This window comes from Jatropha curcas, chromosome 2, assembly GCF_041381405.1.
Source record: "Jatropha curcas cultivar XTBG-Jc1 chromosome 2, XTBG_Jcur_1.0, whole genome shotgun sequence".
NCBI lineage: Eukaryota > Viridiplantae > Streptophyta > Magnoliopsida > Malpighiales > Euphorbiaceae > Jatropha > Jatropha curcas.
Window position 1 is genome coordinate 22835826 of NC_143152.1, and position 26610 is coordinate 22862435.

The window sequence follows — 26610 nt, forward strand, 5'->3', positions numbered from 1 at the left end:
ACAGATTTCCTTCCATCCTCGTGCACGATGCGTCCACCGGCACTAAAATGAAATTCAATCCAGACTACAGCTCCTTTGCTGGTTACGGCCGATCCCAACATAGGAGCTCTCTATTTAATTTCCTATGTTCCGCAATTGATTCCTAAGGCCCAACTTATGCTCTGATACCAACTTTGTCACGACCCATTTCCATGGACCGGACCGGCACTAGGACCTGGGTGGGCTTAAGGCCCCCGAAGCCCGTAGTAAGCCTAACTCATTTAAGTTCCACATTCTATTCATAATTATGGATTAAGGCCCATTAACTTATTATACATATGCATCCAAAATACAGTTCATATATTAAATCTGGACTTTCATTATGCACTTACAACCCAACTGGAATACAATTGCGGAACTCTACCTTTACATTTACATATTTATTTCTGTCATTAACAGTCTTCTATAATACGTATTTCAACTCCATAGGGCTTTCCTTTCTTTCTATTACCTGAAAAAAAATAGTAGGCAGGGGTGAGCGCCAAACTCAATGAGTAGGGTTAGATAACCCTCTCACCCCACACAATCACACAGATGCTAAAATATTTCTATTTGGACACCATTTAATTATATGATCATGCAATTTGTCACACAAATGGCAATACAACAGCAATCACAGTTATTATCACCTTCATATAATCACATCACGTGGAAATTAGTCAGTGGCACCACCTGAAACCCCAACGAGCCGTCCTCACACATGGCTCGCCCTCTCATACATGTGCACCAGGGAGCCGATCCCCCATACGGCCAACTGGTCTAATCCTCACTGACCAGTCCTCTCATTGTTTTTTTTTTTCATTCTCTCTTTTCTTTTCCATACCAACAGGAGGCAACCCGGTGGTCTCCATCCAATCTAGATCATCAAGTGCTCACAACAGGAGGCCACCCTGCGGGCTACAATCAAATCTAGATTATCAGGTGCGCAACAACAAGAAGCCATCCTGTGGTTTTCCTTACAATCCATATCATCAGGTGCACACGGGGGCGCCGATCTCCCATTTTCCCGGCCGACGGTCAAATATCATATCATATCATATTTAGGATCCATATCACATGGACCGTCCTCACAAACCCATGGTGGTCCACTTCATCCCAATTCCACACAAACAAGGCATAGTATGTTCATAGCACAAGTAATCAAACAATTTTTAATATCAACAAATAGTGCATCATAATATGGCAACTCAATAAATTAATGCATGATAACATTTAGCCGTGAATGCATGAATGCAGGCGGATGGTACTAGTTATCTAACACTACTCACAGTTCTTTATTGTCCTTTACAAGGACTGCCTTTTTAGCCACATGCTTCCAGCTTTTGTCCTCGCATTTTGTATTTTATAAACCTTTAAAATAAACAAGAAAATTCTAAATAAGAGTTTTAATTCAAAAACTTATATTTCACATTCGTTTATTTATTTTTGCTACCGGTCATTTAATTCACTTGTTATATATGCATATATATCTAGTTTCTCTCATTTATATAAATAACTATTCTAATTTATAACCTTTAGATAAAATCTCTAAATATTCGGTGAGAAATATTGTATAATGATAATGCTAATATTGTATAGTATTTCTTAATACCTCAAATTTTCGTCGTCACTACTTCTTAAGAATATAACTAAAATTCGGCAGCATTTCCTCTATAAACTGGACTATCCAAATTTTTCAAATTTTCACAAATCCACACACACAGTTCATCCATCGGGCAACTTCATATCCACTAATCCCGTCCGTCATAACCGTCATTTATTCGGTCACTTAATTCACATAATCCATTATAATTAATTGTTCTATAACTATTTATTTGTTAATAAAATTCCTAAAATTTATTATTAGCTAGGAATATATATATATATATATATTTTTTTTTTTTTGTACCAACCTTATAGTTATAATTAATATTCATAAAATATATTTAATAATATTTAATTTAATTTACTTAAATACTTAATTAAGTTCATTAATTAATTAATTCGGGATTTATTCAAAAATTGCAAATTAAGCTTTAGAGTGTACCGATTGAAAATCAGATTTCATTTCCGTCATCCGCGTGAAGAGGAGAGCATTCTGTCTCTTGAAGTCTCGCCGGAGTCTCGCCGGCCGGTCGCCGGACCGCCGCCGCCGCCGCCGTGCACGGTGGCCGAAAAATTTAACCTTCACCAAAATTGACAAACAATACATCATTTCATTCGTTTCGATGAGAGGATCACTAATATGTGTTCAAATCAAGGTGGGTGTGAACCAGTTGGCCGAAAATTGGCCGGAAATGTTCGATGGTACCCACTTTGGGTTTTCCGATTCCGGCCACCATACTCAACACCGTAACAGTCAAATGAAAGAAGGAGAAGAGAGGAGTCGATCGGCACCTACCTTGAAGTCTCAGGTCGCCGGAAACGGCGTGAATGGCTGAAAGAATTGCTACTATGGCGTCGCACCTTTCGATTGAATTTTCTCTCAATCCAGGCTCAAATCGCGCAAACCAAGGCTTGAATCATACTCCTTGCGATGAGTAGATATTTTTAGAGTATTTATTTGCCGGATTTGGTGGCCGGTGGTCGGAGAACGAGAAGAAAAGGGGAGGGGGGTTGTTGAGAGAGAAGAGCGAGAGAGAGACCACTGAATCTCTCTTCTCGTTTCTCTTTTCTTTTTTTTTTTCTTTTTTTTTTTTCTAGAATTTTCTAATTGGTGGATGGGGTTTGGGTCGATTCGAGTCTGATTTGGTTTAAATCGTGGTTTTAGCTTGGTTTTTCAATTGGTTTATGGATTTTTCATCTGGTTTTCGAAAAATTAATTTGATTTTTGGGTCCGGTTCAATTTATTTGATTATTTTGTTCAGTTTAGTAATATTTTCTCAATTTATTCATAAAATATTAATACCAAAGATATTTAATTTTAGGCTGATTAATTTATATAGTTGTTACATATATATAGACACATTTTTAATCGATTAACAATTAGTGTTCCATTTTATTTTCATCGAAATTTTAAGTATTATCCAAATGAAAATTCTAAATAATATGTTTTTGGGCTTGGGCCCAATTCGTAAAACTTTGGGCTCAATTAGAATTACTCGGTCTTAACAGCCCATATTATCATAAATCTGGATTTTTGATTTAATGAAAATTCAAAAGTTTTGAAAATAAAAATCCGGGGTATTTCAATCTCTTCCTCTCTCCTCAATTAATAATTATATATTTTGGTAATATATCCCTTTTAATTCAAATTAATTAACCATGATACGGTGTGAGCAGAATGAGTTGAAATTAAAATTATTATTTTTCTCTTTCTTTTTGTAAAAATGTAATGTTCTAATTAAAGAGAAAAGAATGAGTATTTTGTATGAACAAAAAATAGAAAACATGAAACATAGAAATGAATTACTCACCAGAAAGAAAATGTAGCTCCTCAATTAGTTTCCAGAAATTGATGTTTCTTATCTCTTAAACTATCGAAACCTCTGAATTTTTTAGCCAATTCTAATTTGAAAGAGTGAATAATAATCGCACATTTCAATTACCCTTTTAATATATTTTTTTCATTTACCAAAATTAGAGGATAATTAACAAATTTCCTCATTTTAAGGTCCACATGCTAGTTGGAATTTGCTGTTTTTTCTTTTTGGTTTTGTTTGTTTTCTTATGGTTTCTTTCTCTTGTCTGAAGAATTTTTTTTTTTTTTTTTTATTTTTGGATTTGGAGTCCGGAAAATTTGGATATTTGTCCAATCAGATGTCAGTTACCAAATAAATAAAAATTTCTTAAAAGGGGAAAAAGGCTAAAGGATTTCTTGTCCAATTAGACAATTACAATTAAATTCAGTGATAGATTATTTATGGTAATATTTGATTTATCTAGTAAATTTCTATCTGTTTGCCTTAAATACGCAAAATACAATTTATGGAAATTCATTTGACTCCCATTTACAAAAATGAATTATTAAGATGACACCATGATTTTGCATAGAAGCTTTTATTTTAAAAAAATACAATATCTATTTTATTTTAAATAATGGCATGTTCTTGTAAGTATTTAGTAAATTTTTTAATCAGCATCCGTTAATAGCTAATAGAAATTTCAACACTAACCATTGAGTTCATCAGTTATGTTTTTAAACTTTTTCGTATTATTTGGTAGTTGATTTATATTTATATTTATATTATATTTGAAATTTGTTATTCTTAAAAAATAATTACTAATAAAATTAATTTTAAATTAATATTTTTATAATCATTTTATATATAAAAATAATAATTTTATTTAAAAATTATTATAAATTTACTTAACATTTTTATTATATAATACATTAAAATAAGAAATAATACATTTACATTATATATATATACTTGAAATAATACTCTATAAAAAAAATTAATAAAGAAATAATCCAATTAGAGTATTTACTTGAAAATGAAATAGAATATCAGGAGAGTTATAATTATATATATATATATAAATATATATCTAGTTTTAGAAGAGTTAAAATATGATTACAATGTGGATAACAGATTATCCTCATTGTCCTTGAATTCTCTCTTGATGAAACACCTGACCTTTTACCACAGGTACCTCCTCTTCCTTACCATAGCAAGCAATCTTGTTTTTGTTTTAATTTTAAGGGTATGTCCGCTAAAATAGTAGTTGTTCGCTATTTTAATAGCGTTTAACTGTTAATCGTTCAAGTAACTTTTTATGAAATATTAAAAGCTAAACGTTACATGAATTAACTTTTTATAAAACGCTAACTTAAAATCTAAAAACCTAATTCAAATACTATATTACCGAATACTATAAAAAATAGATTTTAGTATTTTGATCAGTAAAAAAACTAAAAGTTACTTAAAAAAACTGTTGCCGAATATGACTTAAGAACTTTGAAACTTTTGTTCTTCAATTTTAAAACACATAAAAATGTAGTAACCGAAATAATTAAATTCCGTCAAATGTCATAATTGAATTTTAAATCTCATCAAATGAAGAGCAAATCATCATTGAATAATAAATGGTGTTGAGAAAAAAAATGGTTAAAAGAAGAGAAATGTTGAAAAATTTCTCGAACAAGATAAAAACAAATGCTAAAATATTACATAGTCTCACCACCATAAGAAAGTGCCACATTAACACATTGTAAAAACTCCATATTTCTCCTATACATATATACACACACTTAGATTATATTAACCTTATAAAAATAGTTACTAATAAAATGACATGTTTTTCAAATTAATATTTTTATATCATCATTTTATTTATATGTATTCAAAATAATAAATAATTATCAATCAGGTGTTGTCTAGTTGATATTCTATGTAGAGTCAAAATATGTTCCCAACTAAGGGTGGCCACGGTTCCAGAACCTACGGTTTTGGTTCCAAATTTCCGAACCGAAAATTTCCGGTTCCGGTTTGGAACCGAACGGTTCCAGTTCCGGTTCGTCGACGGTTCCGATCGATTTTCCGACCGGTTTTCTGGAAAATCGCATAATTTTAAATTTTAAATTTTGAAGACCGGTTTTCAAAATTTAAAAAATTTGTGAAAGTTATTTCTAAAAAAAATACACCTAAAAAATTAAAAAATGCTTCAATTAAATTTATTTTTTTAAAGACTTGAACTTATTTATTTTTTAAAAAGAAGTCTTCAATTGAATTTATTTTTTGTTTACAACAAAATTAAAAAAAAAAACTGACAGTTTCTAACGGCAAGAACCGGCGGTTCTAATCTGCCGGAGAACCGGCGATTCCATCCAGTTCCGACCGGTTTGTGGAACCGCCGGTTTGCGGTTCCAACAAAACTAGAACCAGAACCGAAACGGAAATCTCCAGTTCCGATTCCAGTTCGGACCGGTTCTGGTTCCCACCGATTCCGGTTATGGTTCGGGACCGGTTTGAACCACCGATTTCGGTTCCCGGAACCATAATATGGCCACCCTATTCCCAACCCATATAGAATCCAATGAATAATAAATAAATAAATAAGTAAATAATATTATATGAACTTAATTACAATGAATATTAATATGAAAAAATAACTTTGATGCTTATTATTTATATAAGGTTAATAAATGCAAAAACCTCACAGAGGGATGTTTTAGTCATTTAGAGGATTTGAAAGAATTGTTTAAGTGGTTTGATGTTTGAAAGAATTGTTCAAGCATTTCCCCTTATATGACATGTTGAGTATTATTCATTCTGCAATTTGAAGTTCATTTTGGGTAAGATTGAAATGGTGTTTGGAGTTTATGTAAATAAATTTACCTATAATGATGTTGGGAACATTTTTATCTTTTTCATGCTATTATAATGTAAATTTCATATTTTGTGTAATTTTAGCAATTTGAATATCATTACAGAGATTGAGTATAAACTTCTAGTATGGTGATCTTAGAGGAATTTTAGTATTTTGGTACACTTTAGGTTAGATGTAATGCACTATAATGTAATCAAAGTTATAATGCAATGAAAAATATATTGTTCATTAATATGTTTGTTTTCATAAAATAAATTGCAACAAAATATTTTTCATAATTTTTCGTTATTTGGGATGTTCGGAAAAATAAGTCAACGAAAAATATTTTCTTGTTCAATGGAAAATTAAGTCATTTTTAAGGAAAGTGATTTTCCATTTTCAAAAGAAAAACATTTTTCAGACGCTAATAAACTTATTATAACATTATAAATCTATATTTTTTAATTTATTAATCATTGGTAGCTACTACCACTAGCCACCACGACCACCACCAATGACTTCCATAATTTGGCTTTTTTTTTTTTGTATGCTTCTCATATTTAACGATAAAATTTTTAAAATACGAAATATTTATTATTATTAATATTTTATAGCCTTATAAGTTACAAATTTTTAATATTTTTAACTAATTTTCAATATTGCAACCAACGGCAGATTAGTTATTTGAAAAATATTTTTCCTTGGAAAATATTTTCCAAAGGTTAGTTACTTTTCGAAAATAGAGAGAACCATAATCATCATACCTTTTTTATATTTGAGAATATGTAATGTAATTAGCATATCACCACCACCAACAATTGCTCCACCACCACAACCACCAACACCAGCACCACCAACACTCCACCTCCATCATCACCACCACAACTATTACTCTATCACCATCACCACCACTATAACCACTACTTCACTGTCCCCACCACATCATTATTAATACAAAAGTAATATTTAAACCAAAAGTTATTTATTATATTACGTTATTAAATTAAATTGGTTTAATTTTTTTAATAATAATATTTATTATTATTATTATTATTATTATTATTATTATTATTTATTCAAGCTACAAATCTAAAAGAGCATTTTAAAAAGTTTAAAATATATTATTTAACTTCGGTTCGAAATCGGGATAAAATTGAAACCGGCGGTTCCAAAATCGTCTTAGATACCGCCTAAAAGCGGTTCGATTCCGGTTTCACCTTTTTTATAACCGTAACTGACGATTTTGAAACCAAAACAGGCAGTTTTGGAACCATGGTCATGTCTAATTAGAGGCCTTCCTACTTATCATCATTCTCACACTCACACATTTATCAACTTCACAAATAATTCGCACATATTAGCATTAACAATATATATAAAAAATCCCATATCATTTCACATAACATGACAACTCCTAATCATTTCAATTCGTTGCTCATGAAAATTATTTGTATTACACGCTATTGCATCCATATTGTTAGATCATATGAGATTTGTCTTGGAAATTATGAAACTTGAAAAAAATAAAAGACTTGAACTATGTATCAAGTCATATTTATATTTTATTGGATACATTTTTTTTTTTAAGGGAATGTATTTATTACTATGTATTTGTATTTATTACTATGTATCTTTAACTCCTATATAAGTTGAGATTTTCTAATGAAATGAATCAACAAGAGAGAAGTTCATCTCTTAGAGTCTCTCATTTTTTTACTTATCTTTCTATCTTGCTCCCATTACCTTTTATAATTGGTATCAGAGCATTCCTTCTTGAAGGGACAATGAGTGAGTGAAAACAAGTAAGGCAACCTCATCAAAAGATCTTATAAACACCTCATAATTTTTTTCAATGGCTTCTAGCAGTTTTTTAGTTCAATTACCTCCTGTTTTTTCAGGTGAGAATTATCTAGTTTGGGCTATAAAAATGAAAGTTTATCTCAGGGTATATGATCTTTAGTAACTTGTAGAGATTTGGAGGGAATCTCCACCATTGCCCAACAACCGAACACTTGCACAAATGAAGAATCATAGTGAAGAACATACGAAGAAATACAAAGCCATTTCTTGTATTCATTCCACTATTTTAGAAACCATTTTTGTAAAAATCATGGCTTGTGCACCACCAAAAAAGCATGGTATAAGATCAAAGAAGAATTTCAAGAAAGTGATAGGACAAAGGAGATGTAAGTCCTAAATTTGAAAAGAGAATTTGAGATTCTGAGAATGAAAGAATCTGAAACTGTCAATGAGTATATTGATAACCAGATTCGATTGCTTTGAGAAGATCTTAATGATAGCAGAATCTTAGAGAAAGTTCTTATGAGTCTACTTGAGAGGTTTGAAGCTAAAATTTCCTCCTTGAAGGCTCCAAGGATCTCTCACAACTCTCCATCACTGAACTTATCAATGCTTTTCAAGCTTTGGAGCAAAGAAAAGCTGTTGGACAAAAGGATGCTGTTGAAGGTGCCTTTCATGCTAAACAAAAACAAACAGAAATTATTCTAACAAGCACTTGAGGTCAAAATCATCACGTTAAAAGAGAAACTGATGGCAAAGAAGGTGAGAAGAAAAGCAAATATCCACCATGCTCTACTTACAACAAGACAACTCACTTGGAGAAAAATTATTGGAAGAAAGCCAAGTGCAATAATTGTGGCAAACTTGTGCATATTAAAAAATATTACAGGCAAAAGAGAAATCAAAAGTAGAAACAATGTGCAAATTTTATTGAAAATAAAAGGAAGATTGAAGAACACTTTTTTCTTTATGGCTTCTGACACTTTCACTAGTTGACACTTGGTCCTTGGATAGTAGTGATAGAGATATACTATTAACCATGCAAATGTAATAGTATAGTTTTGATGTTTTTCTTTGAACAATTATTTCTATGTATTTAATTGGAGATTTGCATTAAATGAATAAAATTTTCAACATATTTTATAATAATAGTGTTAGTGCCTTTGTATGTATCTAACTAGACCAAGTAGAGAATAATTGTTTTATACTGATTTTTAAAACATATTCTCTAGGACATTAGAAATAAGATTTATGTTCTTGATCTTAATTTAATTAATATGAGCAAGTATGTTAGTTATATGCCCTATAGCCAATTTCATTGTTTATCTTTTGGATATAATATTTCATGCAATAAATATTTTATTATTAATAAAACGCATTATTTATTTATCTTTTATATTCTATTGATTGAATCTTAGTAAAAGATAAAGTCCATAAGACAATACTGCTTTGCGAAATAAATTATAATGTGGTTATAATTATGAGTTTTATATTTGCATTAAAGCAATGTCTCTAAATATTCCTGGTCAATGTTCTCCTCATTATTGGACTATGATTAAAGCTGTTGAGAGTAGTATATATTATGTTCTTTCTTTAGGGAAACAGCTGTTCTCATAGGCTGAGATATATGTGAAATATAGAACTAATATATAGGTGCTTGTCATTTAAACAAGTCCACTGAATTAACCTGCATGAGAATTCCATATGGAGAGTTACCTGTGTCTATGGAATACTCAAGTGATGGTTGTGTAAGTAATTCTTTGACTTGAAGTTACTAAGTTATCTTGTATAGGGATGGTTATGTTTTGATTCTTCATTCACATTATTCATTCATGAATAATGAGCAATGATTTTTTGGACATAATAGGAACTGTATGGAGATACTTGTGTAATTAAGAGAAGATTCATCACCCTAGATAAATAAGGAAAAATATTCTAATTGTTCTCTATTAGTATTAATTAAGAAATCCTTGCGCAAGGTAGAATGAAATTAGAAAATTAAATTTAGAATTTCATTCAAATGATCAATGACTAATATTAAGAAAACTAAAATGATTTAGTAAAGCAAACACACTCCATGCCTAATTTCTATATCAGAACATTAATGATGAAGGAATATTAATTTTATGGATGACCTATCATGCGTTTGAACTTGTAAACTTTAATAATATTTTACACTTTTTCACACAAACAACAATAGTTTTAGAATTTTTGGCTTTTACCTACAGCATATCAATTTAAGTCGTTAACGTAACTTTAAAACTAAAATTTTCATAAATTTTATTGCCTCCATTTTTTTATTTAGAGAAAATTTCCTTTTTGGGTGTATTTTTTATATAGAGAAAATTACTCTACATAGTAACTTTGGGATGCAACCCAAGTTAAGAAGACTAGAAAGCCCTTGGAGTATATGTGTTTTTTAATATTGAAGCTCAACAATCAAGAAAAGTGATAGACATAAATATTCCTAGCATTTAATGCACGCGTATTTCAAGTGACAAGTTATCAACTCGCTTTTTCATTTTGTTTTTTAGTAACAGCGGTTGTTTTTATAAATTTGACAATATAAATATAAACTTAGCCCTTATTTGTATGTCTTGTAGTAGGATCCAAAAATGAAAATCGTACACTAAATGAGCCAGCTACTCTTCCAAGAAGGGCTGGAAGAGTGCCTTCAGTTGCAAACAATAATGTTGAGATTCTGAAAAAATTGGATGCAATTACTACTCTTTTAGCCACATTGGTGGAAAAGTTAGATAAAAGCATTGAGTAAACATGGAAAAGTAGTGTAAAAATTAAAGAGGTGTAGTCTTTTATTGCTGATTTGAGCAATTTCACCAAGGAACGGGTCAGTATTCTGAGATTCTTGAAACACCTATTGAAGAAAAAAGTGGCAAAAAAAGTAAAGATACGCCAGAAGGTAGTGGTCATCAAGCATTCGTAGACTCAGATGAGACCCAACCTCCTACACAAGAACCATGAAAAGTAGGAAGTTTATTAACTCTCAAGATCCTTTTGCAAGTGATAAGATAGATGATCCAGTAGGAAAAGTTATGAAGGACGCACTTGCTACTATTAATGCTAATCTAGGTAAGAATGTGACAATAAATGGGTTAATGTGGACTTTTATTGGTAATAATTGTGCACTTTCTAATTATCTTTTGTTTTTTTGTAAGCCACTTAGTAGCCTTTTATTTTTAGTGCTTGTGCACTTTTCAATAGTTTTTTATTTTTCTGTGTTAGTTAACTATTGTAAACTTCTTTAAGCCACTTTGTGGGTTTTAATTATTAGTTGTGCACTTCTGTAAACGATTTGTGACCATGTTTTTAGTACTTGTGCACTTTTTCAATGATTTGTTTTCTTTGTCTTTGTTAACAGTTATGAACTTCTGTAAGCCACTTTGTGGCTTTTTAATTATTAGTTGTGCAGTTTTGTAAGCTAATTTGTGGCCATGTTTTCACTACATGTGCACTTTTTCAATGTTTTTTTTTTCTCTGTGTTAGTTAACGGTTCTGAAATTATATAAGCCACTTTGTGATCTTTTATTTATTAGTTGTGCACTTCTATAAGTCATTTTGTGGCCATGTTTTTAGTACATGTGCACTTTAATGATTTTTTTTTTCTCTGTGTTAGTTAACTGTTTTGAACTTCTATAAGTCATTTTCTGTCTTTTAATTATTAGTTGTGTACTTTTGTAAGTCATTTTGTAGCCTTGTTATTCTTAGTTGTGCACTTTTTCAAATCCTTATAATGGTTATACTCTTTTGTAAGCCACGTTGTGCCTTATTATTATTAATTTTGCACTTTTCAAAATGTGAAGTTGTCACACATTTTGCTAGTGTGCACTTTTTTAAAAAATTGTGCCTTCAAACGCACATTAAAACTCGAATTTTAGGAGGTCACTCATATTGTAGACAATTTGAATCACATCATTAATTGTAATTCCATTTATATGTGGTCAACATTTAGAAGTCGAAGAGTCTGATTGTAAACTCAAGAAATTTGGCTCCAAATTCTATTTTATTTTGGTCGTAGCATTTGAGCACTACTTTTTGAATTTTCTTTTAAATTTGGAGAAACCAAACTTTGCTTTTAATTTTGAATTTAAATTGAAAAATTATTCAAGTTTAAACAAGTTAGAGTCAAATTTTAAGTTTTGCCTCATTTATTTTGGCCAAAAATTTTTGGAAATTTGTGACCTTCAATGAATAAGTTCAAAAATTTGACTTTTAATTTGGCTCCAAAATTTTTTTCGTTTTTATGCATATATTATGTAAAATGTCCTCGTTCTAATAAAGCCAGAAGAGCTAATAAAGAAGGTTGGAAGTGATATCCAAATGATGCAAGTAGGCAATAAATGCATTTTTTGGGACACCTTTTGTGTCAGCTATTGTTACCATAATTAAAGATGAAATGAAGGGCATTTTAAGGAGAAAACTTAATTTAACTAATTTTTTTAATCCAAAAGCTTTTTCTGTTTTCTCTAAATAAAAAAAATGGAAGGAGTAACTATTTAATAAGAATTTAATTGATCTAATTTTATAAGTTGAAGTATTCAATAAAATTATTTTGCAAATTAAAGTATTTAATAGGTGTAATTTTATAAATTAAATTAATGAGTTACCGTAAAAAGTAATAATGCCATAAATTTATGAGTGCATTTATATATTTAGCCCAAAAAAAGAGTTAAAGTAACTACATAAACTAAGCGCAAATACTATTCCCCATAAGCCACTATGAATTATCGTTTAGCATGATTAAAAATGAGAAAATAATTAAAATTATTTTCTGAAATATATTTAAAGGGAGTGGAAAAACACTATTTACATAACAGTGTTTTCTTATTTTAACCATTTAGTATTTTTTAATTAGAGCGATGCTATTTTGCTATCTGTTGACAATTTTATCCTTATCGCTTCAATTTGTACAATATTATCTTTTGATTATTTAATAATTTATTTATGTTAAGATAAAAAATAAGTGAAAAACTTGTGAAAGGTAATTTATAAATCATTAAAAATTATATTACTTAATGGATAGAATTTGAAAATATTTAAAACACGAAATATGAATATATTTTTATATATCTAAAATTTTTTATAGTAAAAAGTGATAAAATAGAAAATATTAAGCTATGTGTGGTTCAATGTAATCAACTATGGATATTAAATTATAGAGTTGATTGCAATGTTTGGATGAAATTTGCTTTTACTCCATAATTTAATGAGTATTACAATTGTAATTATCATTACTTAAAACGATGTATTTGCTATTCCATCCAAAAAGCTACGTAATTGTCATTCTATTACATTTCTCTTGAAAGTTGAATCCTAATCAAAATCAATCCAAAATGTACCATATACTATCACCCCACCGCCGCCACTATATTATTAATTATTCTTTTATTTCAGTATAGGAATAGGAAGAATAAAATGCAAAATCACTAAAAAAAAGATCAAAATACCAATTATTTTATATTGTAATTTAATTTTTCAACAAAAATAAATGAAATTATATGTAAAAGAAAATTTCAATCACTTTAACTTTTATTTTATTTTGTTATGTTATATTTTTTGGCTTATTTTCTTTTAATTTATTGTCCAAATAATTTTTGTAAATCTAAATGGCCTTTAATAGCTTGATATAATGAATAACTTTGGTTCAAATATTTCTTTTATATTAATAATGATATGGTAGTAGTGGTTGAGGTGGTGGGTGTGGTTAGACATGAAAGTGGGATGGGTACCTGCAAAATTTACGTTATCCATACCTAAATTCGCTTAAAACGAACTCATTTAAAATTGCTTTTGAAATAAACATACTCTTATAGGTTTAAAATTTTAATATCCGCACCTATTCCACACTCATTGAACTAATACCAAACCCGCTTTAAATGGAGATGAAAATAAACGGTAAGACTAGCAAAGAAAAAGTATGAATGAAGGACAATTTTAAAATTCTAGTCATTTAATATATTTTTTGAGTAATTATTATTATTATTTTTTTTCGGTATTTGATGATATTAGAGTTTGGAGCTTTAGATTTGGATTTTAATTTATTTTAGTTTTACTAAAATACTAAGTCCAATATACACTTAAATTTTCACTTGAATTTTATTATATTTAATAGTTTTAAATTAAACAATGGATTTTTGTGGGTAGAGGGTATTCGCAACTTTATACTCATATCCAAGCCAAACCCATGGTGGATAGTTAATTTGATACTCACCTTGTCCCAAACCCATTTAATCAATATCTAAATCTGCTGTAAGTTAGTTTTTGCGGGTTGGGTACCCACAAAAAAATTGCGATGCTTCCATCCCAGTGGTAATGGCTAATTATATTACATATCTACAAAATAAATAAATGGAATGGTCATTACATTCCATAAATTTTTTTCAATTACATGACCAAATATAGTAGTAGAATATTGATTACATTCTATTACAATACATTTTTATTGTATTACATCTTTAATTACATTATCTTACATTATGTCCAACCAAATATAACTTAAATGTGAATTTCATATTTGTCATAAAAATAAATATGTACTATTAAAATAGAAATTTGAGAGCACAATGTGAAGTAAAAGTAAAAAAAAACAAAATAAATTTAATAGCTTTAAAATGATTATGATAAAATATTTATATTACCAAAGATAATACATAGCCTTTTAAATAGCACTAGTTTTGTGAACATACGTTACATGATGTTTGTACTTGTTATTTATACTCGTGTGTTTATACTCGTTGATTTTTACTCATTTTTAGTAGTAATTGAATGTATATATATAATTAATATATATATATATATATATTATATTTTTATAAATTATGAATTTTTTATATTATTAAAAATCTAAGAGTATTTATGAAATAATAAAATAAAAAAATTTAATAATTATATAACTTTTTAAGAAAAATTATAATTAAAAAACAACAAGATATATTATTAAAATTGATATTTTATTCTAAAAAAATAAAATATATAATAAAAATTATTATTAATAACATTATTGGACTGGTCCTTGTAAAATTGTTTGTAAATTTTCTTTTTTTTTTTTTTTTTTTCTGATTCTTTTGCTTTTCTGTGAATTTATAGTTTTGCTATATATAAATCTATGTTTGTACTTATTTTTCTACTTGTGCAGTTCCTAATCGGAGAATTCAACTCTAAATTTGATGGTTGAATGTTGATTGTATATGTGAACTTTAGAAATTGGGACTGCAAATTTCCTTTATTTTTATCTAATTTTTATTGGTTTTCATATTTCTGCCTCAAGAATATTGAGATTTTAGGGCTTTTCTTATGGAAATGGGTTTTTTTTTTTTTTTTTTTTTTTTTTATCTTAGTTTTTGCTCACAAAATAAATAAAAAATGTTTTCTTATGTAGGGCTAATTTTTGTCAGTTTTCATATTTCTACCCTAAGGATTTGGGAAATTTTTACTGAATGCAATATTCTGGATGTCTTCTATCGAATAGAAAGATATTTGATTATGAATATAAACGAATGCTAAAAAAAGTTTCATTTTTTTCATATAGTGTGTGTCATGTTAGAAATTTTCTTTTCTAGTATTTGCTATCCAGGAAAAAGTATTTTCATTTTGAATTTATGTGCATTTGTTGTAAAAAATAAAAGAAAGTTACATTATCTTTTTGATTTATGATTTTGTTTTATATGATTTGATTTGCAGCCTCTAAAATTATTACTTAAACTACTGATTGTTATCAGATTAATGTTGATAAAAAAAAAAATAATAATAATAATAATAAAACAAAATATGATACATCGAATAAAGTTGTTTATAATATTTTTTTGTGAAAATTTAGTAAATTAACATAACCAATTAAAATTAAATTACCTTTATTTTTCTATCAATAAAATTAAAATTCTAAATGATATTTTTATGAAGCCATAAACTTGATAGTGATGTGTAGGAACCCAGTGTTCCCCTCCTCTATTCTTTCTAATAGAATTTAGATTCAAATAGAAAATTGACATAACCAATTAAAATTAAACTACTTTTATTTTTCAACCAATAAAATTAAGGTTTTTAATGATATCTTTGTCAATCCAGAAACTTAATTAATTAAAATGTTAAATAGAATATATGAAACAAGAATAAATGTGCTTAAATTAATTTTTTATTCTTTAATATTTATCCTTTATGAATCTAAAAGGTATCAAAACATGATTGATGTTAAAACTAAAAAAATAATAATAATTAGGTCCACTGATTCAAAAAATATGTAAAAACTTGAGAAAAAAAAAGTTACAAGAACTAAATATAATCTATAAGAAATTAATAAACTTATATTTATTACTAAACTATAAAATTTAATTAGAATATTAGGAGTAAAATAATTAATAACTCTGAAAATAATTAATACCTCCATGATTATAATGAATATTGGACTTAAAAAATATCAAAAATTCACTACAAAAGTTATGAATATAATAAAGTGGTAAAAGTTAACATGTCCTAAATATATATTTTTAGAAGAATATTTAGCCTTCTAAACTGCAATAATTGATCCCTCATATACTTTACTTGACTACAGGCCTCAACTGTTGTAATAATAAATCACATAGTAAAACAGATATTTTCAATATAAACTACAGTTCAAAAATAAAAAGTACTATTAATTAAAACTGTCATAGGAGTGATAAATTCATTAAAGCCAAACTATCCTTATTTATAATGTAAAAAATTGAAGAAGAAAATCAATTAATAAAATAAAACAAATCAAAAATTGTGAATTATTAGAATTCCAAGAGATGAAATTCCAACTATTTTGAGAAAATCACACTATCATTTTATTGGAACTCTTATACTCTCTGATTCTCTGGAGGTAATGTTTGCTTTCTCTCAATTAGCTCTAAGAGGCCTATTCATAGTATCCATTTCATCAATATAAATTAATTCAATATAAATTTTGATATTATACTATCCATTTCATCAATTCAATGAAAAATTAAATGTATTTTTCACTTTTTTACTTTATTCCCTTTTTTTTTTTTTTTAAAAAAAAGAATTATTCGGCACGAGCGTTATTTTCTAAAACTAACCATTAGTGATAATATTTTAATTATATCTCAATATTATCGAAGAATTTACCAAGATAAACTGCTCACTTCTCTTCTAGGGCTCCAAAAGAAAATCTTTATCCTTCTTCAATCTCTCCATAGCTCCAGCTTCCAAAGTAATGTCCACATCAATGCTCCTTCCTCCACTCTTCCCTGGATATAAATATACCATCCCGTCAAACCTATTATTAGATCCACTTCTCACACTTTCTGGTTTGCCCCAACCAAAATCCACCTCATAAACCCGAAACCTTGGCGAGCTACCAATAGCTATGCAATTCACTCCTATATCCTTTGAATGGCGAACCTTTGGTGCACTTTCCCATTCTTTGGCTCGCTCCTCTATGGCTTTCGCATTATGAGCTTCAATCGTCTTTTGTATAACGGAAGCCCCAAATTCTAGTGGGTTCCCCAGTAATTGTCCGACAGTAACTGCTGTGAATATGGCCTTGATTAAGTTGCCGAAGTAACTATCCGGCATTGGTGGCTCTACCCTTTTTCGGCAATCGGCGAAGATGATGAAAACTGTTGATTCCTCCGCTTTTAGTTCACGTGCGCGGCTTACGTGGCGCCAAATATGGGCTGTAAGTGATTGAAATGTGGAGTATGATTTTAAACCGTCTAATGGAGGATTAGTGTTGACTATTGATTTGATCCTGTCAATCGCAGTTTCGGAGAATTTGAAGACTTTCTCTCTCAGCTCTGGAGCTGCTGACTTGGCATCACAGTGGGATGTGCTCTGTCGGTCCGTGGATAAGGAGATATCAAACTTGACGCGTGTGTTGCGTGCTTTGGTGCGTTCAAGGAATGGGGGAATGGATATTGAATGGGACCCCTTGCATATTTCAGCCCATGAACTCATGAAGTGCCACGTAGAGGTTCCATCCAAGATGGCATGATTGAAAGCGCAGCCCATTGCGAGTCCGTCTTTTAGCTTGGTTAGCTGAAGAAAAAGCCAACAAGGCAACAAACACAATAGTTAGTCAGCGGCTGACAGTTAATTTTACTCTGAACTTTTTTTGAGATTATTATTTTATCCTAAATCCATCTTTATATACCAAGCACCCTAAATTTATTAACCTAATTATAATTATACATTAATTTATGATGTAATTGCATCATAAAAATAAATTAGAGCATCCTAAACTTATCGATTTATTATAATTTCACCCTAAAAGCAAATTAAGGTTGTAATTATAATTAAAATATTATAAAAATAGAGTCCATAATCAATCCAAACTTAGTTGAAAGCAATACATGACATTTGAATGAAAAGAAAGAATTTATCATTTTGCCTATTTTGTCCTTCATCTTATATCTTTCTTCCCTTGTAGAAAATTACATAATGGCTATAACTATAGTTATAAAAGAATTACTATATTTAACCTTGAATTAGTATCAAACTCATTATTTTTGCATCTTAAAGCTTGTTTAGTTTTAAAATCAAAGAAGCAACCTTGATTTTTTTTTGTTTATATAAATATTTGGGTTTGATTTTATCATTTATTATTTAAATACTTGGATTAGTTATGGAGTCCATTTTTTACATTGTTTTAATCAAAATTCTAACCTTTGTTTACTTTTAAGGTGTAATTGCAACAAATCAATAAGTTCAGGTTGTTACAATTAGAGATGGAAACGGTGTGGGTATTTTAGGGTATCCGCTTTGTTCCAATAAGTTTGAATAGGATATGATTAGTTATAAATGAGTTTGTGACGGATATGAATAGTGAAATTACTACCGTAATGAGTACGAGTAGGGTACAAATATAGGTTTTTTGACACCCGCTACCCGTTACCCATTATTGAGTACCCACGGATATCCTATCCACTATTAATAAAAATTGTATTTTAAATAAGTTCAGATTTGGTTAATTAAAATTCGCGACTACCCTACCCATATAAGGGCATTTTAAACGGATTTTAGACGGGTACGGATAGTAAAAATTTAAAATGGGTTTGAATACGGATACTTAAATGAATATCAAAATGGGTTTAAACAGATATGAGTAGTAAAATTTTAAATGGATATGGATACAGATAACTTAATTTCAAGGATAGCCGCCTTCTTCCATCTCTAGTTACAATTTACTTTTAAGGTACAATTGCACCTTAAAAGTAAATTAGAAGTGTAATTGCAACTAGATTGATAAGTTCACGGTGTGTAGGATACAAGTATTGATTTAGAGTGAAATTGCAACTGCTCAAAAAGTTGAGGATCAAAATTGAAGGTTAAGCCTTGGTGAGCCTAACTGATCTGAGTTAATTTTTATGGTAAAGGTCAATGATATAAGAATTTGCAATACATCACTGCATACAATTATATGTTCATAATATTTGATTTATATGTTTACACAAAGTCACCTATTATGTTTACTAGCATTTAACAACATGTTACTACTCGGTATGTTTAGGTTTTATTTTTTCCAAATATGGTTGATGATTTTTTTTAATATTATAAACTTTTATTGCTTAAACGTAATTATTTTTATCAAATTTACGTTTTAAAAATTACTTATTTAAATCAAATGTTAACAATAAATCAAATTTAAATTATTATATTCTTACCATATTTAAAATATACCATATTTAATAGACAATATAATTTTTTCTTTTTTCGTATCTAATCTTTTTTTTTTTTTGGTATTAGAATCTTATTTTCTTACTAAAGTTAGTATATCATATTTAACATATTATATAAATTTTTTATTTATAAGATTGAATTATGATATGCTTGCCATATTTAATACATACCTTATTTAGTATATAATAAAATTTCATATTTTATCTAGAATTTGAATTTAAATAGAAAATTAATATAATCGATTAAAATTAATTTACTTTATTTTTTCTACCAATAAAATTAAAATTATTAAAATATTTATATGCTTAGAATATTTAATATATACCTTATATAATATATAATATAATTTCTTATTTTGTCCAATAGATTTAGATTTAATTGAAAAATTAATATAACTAATTAAAATTAAATTACCTTTAATTTTAACAAATAAATTAAAATTTTTAATAATATTTGTTAATCCATAAACTTATTAAGGACCTTTTTAGCAATTCTAATGTTCCCACTCCCATTTATATATATATATATATATATATATATATATATATATATATATATATATATATAGTTTAATGATTATGTATTCCTCCTTTCATTCGGTTAAATTTTACACATTTTCAAAATATTAATTAATAAATATTTATGAGAATATTTAGAAGTAATTAATGAAGTTCTTCAATTTTATCCTCATATTAAATGTAATAACTATTTTTACAATTTTCTAAAAGATAATTTAGTCGACTAATGAATATTTTGTTATAATTTAAATAAATCAATTACTTGAGTCACTGTACAACAAACATAAACAATCTATATTTGTGAACGGAAAGAATAATTAAATACTGAATGAGATCGGACAATTAGATCATTTTGTTTTGAATGAATCATAAAATTTAAAAAAAAAAAAAATGGCATGCAAGAGTATATCTAAGTCAAGGAAAGATTAAGAAACTAAAAATTTAGGACTCTGGTCCAAACCTAATCATTAAAAAAAAAAATTATACAGGAAGTTATGATTTACCTGCACTGCCAACAAAGGCCTGTGAAGGCCCTCCAAGTTCAAGACCCCATTCCATGGGATGAAGTCCTTCAAAGTGGTGGTGCTTCCATCCTCAGCCGTTAGATCATCCACGCTTATACCCTCTGCAATTGCTTCTACAAGCTCTACACCTTCCATGTTATCATCATACTCAATCCTAAACACACCTTCTTCATCTTTTCCAATCTTCGCAGCCAGCAGATAAAAATCTTCCAAAACCACCCGTAAGCTATCTTTCAATTTCCCTACCATGTTCGCAAAGCTGTCATTGCTCCCCTTGTACAGTAAAAACTTCTGGTTGTAGTAAAAAGCCAGATATGGAAGATCGAAGGTAATTAATTGGCATTCTCTTCTTCCAAGTTTCTTGTTGGGCTTCACATGGGACTTGCTTGTGATTTTCACCTTCATGGTTTCTTCCTTGCTGTGATCTACTACTTGGGAGGCCATTTTTGATGAGTAAAGAATCTAAGCCAAGAAATGCTCGGAAGCTAAACAGGGACGCAAAAAAAAAAACTTATAGATGGATTCATTGGACTTTAGTTATGAGATCATCATCACCATCAACGACCTTCATTCGAATTTAGCCTTGCCAAATGGTGTTGAACTTGATCATGAAATATTGCACTCCGATGGATGAGATGGGATGGAATTGGGAAAGTATTGTTTACCCTATGATAGGAGCTTGTGGGAATGTTAGGGGCAGAATCCGTAGAACTTGCGAGCCATTTTAGCGGGGAGGTTATCATGTTGTGGAGCTTAAGGAGTCCCCTAAGTACAAGGCAAGCTTGTGGTGCTCCAATATTTCATGTTTTCTTTAGCAAGCAAGACCAATAATTTCAATAGCATTTTTATTTCGTGATTAATTAATAAAGCAATGGTATCTACAGATTAGTTGTGTGATTGGTCTACTTTTTAAGAGTTTTCACTAATTTAACGAAGAAATGCAAGATTACCTTGTAAAGAGCTTTGTATAGCTATTATATTCCATGCCAGATGCACATGTTATACCGTCACAGTTACTTTCATCATTATGTCATTGCTGTATATTTATGTGCACATGTTATACTGTCATTGCTGTATATTTATGCTTTTCATGATTATGTCATTGCTGTATATACTCATAGCTGTATATTTATAAGGCTTTCATGCCTAAGTAATAATAATATAATTTTTAGCTTCCTCTTCATGGTATCAGAGCAGGACTTGCTGCACGCTTGGGTGTCCACTCGATGATGCACAACTCCAGGGTCAGCGTCAAAGTACCGCCCTGTGTCTTGTCTCCTCGTGGTGTCGAAGCAATGGCGGAGTCCTAGGCACCACAGCTCCTCGTGATGTCAAAGCAATGGCGAAGTCCTAGGCATCACATCTCCGGGCGATGTCGAAGCAATGGCGGAGTCCTAGGCATCGTACCTCTATCCGGTGTCAAAGCAATGGCGCAGACCTCAGGCACCGAGTCGTGTATGGGAGCATGTGTTTCGGGGGCAGGCATGGCTACATAAAGTTAGAGAAGTGGGTCGAAGTGGGGCGTAAAGCAAGGACGGTCCAAGGGCGAGTCGACTTCCCTCGGCACGAGGACGTGCCTGGTTTTGAGTGGGGGAGGATGTTACGGACAAATTCCGTAACCGTGCAAGGCCAGCATCAAAGATGCGTACCAAGCTGCGTTTCAACCTGCGTGGGTTGGGGCGGCTTAGCGGATTAGGGCGTTCTGTCCCAGTGGTACCATTACCCTATGCAAAGTCTGCATGCAGGCAGGGTAGTGTGCTGCTCGGGCACAACTGGTCGAGAGCTGGGCCGCTCTCCTGATGAGCCCATGGCAGGGCGAAACCAGTGTGGTATGGTATGGCGAGGCTTGCCTCGGAGCTATGCGGGAGGGCTCCCGGGGCGCCGCACGGGCGCAGTGCTGCGCGAGACTCTATGCCCGTGACAGAGAAGTACCCCTTGTGTTTATCTTGGTTCTTCTCCTAATCATTCTGGACACATATGCTTGGATAAGGACTCGGGTAGGATTTACATTGCAAAACATGTTTCTTTCAAGGAAAATGAATTTTTATTTCACACAAGTCAAACTACTACTGCCCAGGTGTCTCCTTCCTCCTTGCAAACGTGGCTGCATCTTTGGACATTTCCTAATTTATCAAGTGATGCTTTGGTGACCAATTCTAATCCAGGTAGAACACTTTCTTCTTTATCTGATTTTCCTTCCTTAAATTCATTGAGTCATAGTCTTCCTTCATCTCCTCCTCACCTTGACCACACAACCCCATCTGTTCAACATTCAAATTTAACAACTCCCTCACCTAATCCTTCACCCAACCGCAACTTATCCTCTACACTCCCAGGCCTTAATTTGTCAATTGATCTCACCCACTATGACACTTCACATGATCCCACCCATCCTTCCTCTTCACCTCTTCCTGCCTCTCCTCCACGTGTTCATCCAATGTCCTTACGTCCATCCACCATGGCCAAACGACAATCTCATTTTTCCACTCTCTCCTCCACTTCTAAACCCAGACTTGACTACAGCAATGTGGAGCCCATCACCTACACCCAAGCTAAATCATACCATCAATGGCAAACTGCAATGCAAAGTGAGATTGATGCCTTACTTGCTACCAAAACTTGGACCCTTGTTCCCAAGCCACCAAATGCAAATATCGTTCGTAATAAATGGGTTTATCGCATTAAGAGAAAACCCAATGGCACAGTTGATCGCTATAAGGCACGGCTAGTCGCAAAGGGTTATCATCAACAATCTGGAGTTGATTTTCATGAAACATTTAGTCCCGTTGTCAAAGCCACTACCATACGTACCATTCTTGCTTATGCTACAACTCAAAAGTGGCCTCTTCGACAACTTGACGTCTCAAATGCATTCTTGCATGGGTATCTTGATGTTGATATATATATGGAGCAGCCAAAAGGATTTGTTGATGCTTCCAAACCCCATTATGTCTGTAAGCTTGCTCGTTCTTTATATGGACTCAAACAAGCTCCACGAGCTTGGTTTGAGCGGCTGAGCACATTTCTATTTTCTCTTGGTTTTATTTCCTCCAAAGCTGACACATCTCTATTCATTTATACTAATGGTGCTACCAAGATTTTTATTCTTGTGTATGTAGATGATATTATTATCACAGGTACTTCTACTCATGTGATTCAGTCCTTTATTGAAGCATTACAACGAGAATTTCCAATCAAGGACTTAGGCAACCTTTCCTACTTTCTTGGAATGGAAGTCATTAATACACAAAAAGGATTGCTTTTGAGTCAACAAAAGTACATTCAAGATCTTCTCCAACACACGGGAATGGCTAATGCTAAAGGATGTTCCACGCCTATTGCTACTGTTCCTCCGTTGACTAAAGCTAATGGCATTCCACTTACAGACGGCACTCAATATCGCCAAACTGTTGGTGCCTTACAATATGCCACAATAACTCGGCCCGACATCACCTTTGCTGTCAACAAGCTATGTCAATATATGCATTGTCCAACTGAACTTCATTGGCAAGCTATCAAACGATTGTTACAATACTTGGCTGCTACAATCTCTTATGGCTTATTTTTCTCTCCAAATTCAAATTCTGCTATCCAATGCTATACTGACAGCGACTGGGGCGGTTGTAATGATGATCGTCGTTCTACTAACGGTTATGCTATTTATCTTGGCTCTAATTTAATTTCTTGGGTGGCAAAGAAACAACCTACCATAGCACGATCTTCAATTGAAAGTGAGTATAAATCTATTGCAAATGGTACGGCAGAAGTTCTTTGGCTGCAATCACTTCTTCGTGAACTTGGGGTTGAATCAGCCACTCCTCCCACACTTTGGTGTGACAACATTGGTGCTATTTATCTCTCCTCCAACCCAGTTTTCCATGCTCGTACAAAACATATTGAACTGGACTATCATTTTGTTCGTGAGCGTGTTGCTTCAGGTCAACTTCAAATTAAGTTCATTGCAAGTGAGGACCAGATTGGGGACATCTTCACCAAGCCTCTGCCTACAGCTCGTTTCCTCTTCTTGCGCAACAAACTTCGCCTACTTCCCCGGCCGGCATCTGCTTGATGGGGGGTGTAAAGAGCTTTGTATAGCTGTTATATTCCATGCCAGATGCACATGTTATACTGTCACAGTTACTTTCATCATTATATCATTGCTGTATATTTATGTGCACATGTTATACTGTCATTGCTGTATATTTATGCTTTTCATGATTATGTCATTGCTGTATATACTCATAGCTGTATATTTATAAGGCTTTCATGCCTAAGTAATAATAATATAATTTTTAGCTTCCTCTTCATACCTATGTTGTGTAATCCATATATTATTTCGGCCGATTGAACCTTTCAATAAATCTAAAAATACGTAATGTTATCTAATTTCTTTTGTGCATATCATGTATGGATTATAATTTAAATATAATATTCTTTTATTGGCTGGATTGCATTTGATCCAAGTTCTAAAACCTACTGAACAATGTAATTTATTTCTTTGAGTTAAATGTAATCTCTTGATTGTCTCCTATGCTAATAGTCTTTCTTAGCTGGTCGTTAGATTTACTTTGAATAGAATATTGATAATTATTTAATTTGATTACTTATGTATTCTGATAATTTTAATCTATCATCTATCTACCTAATACAAATTAATTGTTGACAGAGCATAATATATATGTCATGTCCTTCTACAAGTCCGATCTGATCATCTTTAAATTTCGTCCTTCTATTGAAGAGGAGATGTGCACTTCTTTCTACATAATTATCCAAATAATAAATGTTATAGACAAAATCACTATAATGGTGACAAGAATAACTCAAAACAAGATCTCATATCAAATTTCAAAATATAGATAACAATAAATCTCAATTTAGTATATCAAAAGATATAAATCTGAGAATTATTGTAGGAAGACAACAAACAAGGGAGAGGGTGACCATCGGCCACCATGGAAAGAAAAAAGATAGCTTTTAAGTTTTGGGAGAAAGAGAGACGGCAATATTGTGTGTGTGTGTGTGTGTGTATATATATATATATAGAGAGAGAGAGAGAAACAAGTGAATCTAGTTAAGGCAAAGAGGCTAAATCAGCTTATATATTTAGAAGGGCCAACAGGATGTTCATTAACAAAAGAAGACCTTATTAAAATTCATTCAGGAACATACTGCAAACTGAAAAAAAAAAAAAAAAAAAAAAAAAAAAAAAAAGGAAAGAATAATTGGTCCATTGCGCACTATTTGAATTTGGATGATAAGAATCAAAGGTTAATTCAAAATCTATAAATTCCTTATCATGCAACAAAAATATATAATCAAATATAACAAAACTATAAATGATTAAGATTAAGACCAAGAAAAATCTTTCTTCCAATTGATTTCATCATTGCTAAAATAAAACCCATCTTCTCTAACTAACCAATAACATTTCTTGAAAAGGCTACACCGATCAATATCCCTTGGTATCTTAAAAGCATCAAACTTTCTTCTCCTTTCATCCCATTTCATAGTGCATATATAGTGATTAGTGCCCAGACTGTTAGTCTTAAAGCTCCAACTGAAGTCATCGCCTTCTTGGAGCGCACGGCCACCCATTTCTTCCACCTCCGACGAGCACCATATGACTAAAGCCAGTGATGAGTTGTTTGTAAATCCATTGACGATGCGTACATCATATTCGACCCCTACAAATCGCTCAGGTTGATATACTGAAAACAAAATGATGGTTATGGCTAAGCAAAATATTACCAGAATGATTACTTTCCTGTTGCTGTAGAGAGAGGATTTGGAGTTTATGATGCGGGCCATTATTGCTTTTTTCT

General features: G+C 31.0%; 2 protein-coding genes and 1 long non-coding RNA gene across 3 annotated transcripts; all 3 read right to left on the reverse strand.

Annotated features, from left to right (window-relative positions):
• Positions 1 to 318: 318 nt before the first annotated feature.
• On the reverse strand, positions 319 to 2706 carry LOC149498415 (uncharacterized). The gene is made up of 4 exons (XR_016319413.1): positions 2420 to 2706; positions 2066 to 2203; positions 1308 to 1389; positions 319 to 490 (listed from the first exon to the last, which is right to left on the reverse strand). It is a non-coding gene; the product is annotated as an uncharacterized LOC149498415 (long non-coding RNA).
• A 13860-nt stretch (positions 2707 to 16566) lies between these two features.
• LOC105635561 (BAHD acyltransferase DCR) lies at positions 16567 to 21481 on the reverse strand. Its single transcript, XM_012218635.4, has 2 exons — positions 20768 to 21481; positions 16567 to 18105 (listed from the first exon to the last, which is right to left on the reverse strand). Exons 1-2 carry the CDS (start codon positions 21230 to 21232, stop codon positions 17218 to 17220), a joined length of 1353 nt encoding a protein of 450 aa, XP_012074025.1. The 5' UTR covers positions 21233 to 21481; the 3' UTR covers positions 16567 to 17217.
• A 4598-nt stretch (positions 21482 to 26079) lies between these two features.
• LOC149498416 (S-protein homolog 2-like) lies at positions 26080 to 26603 on the reverse strand. Its single transcript, XM_089718461.1, has one exon. The coding sequence runs from the start codon at positions 26594 to 26596 to the stop codon at positions 26135 to 26137; it is 462 nt and encodes a 153-aa protein (XP_089574587.1). The 5' UTR covers positions 26597 to 26603; the 3' UTR covers positions 26080 to 26134.
• Between the last annotated feature and the right edge of the window lie 7 nt (positions 26604 to 26610).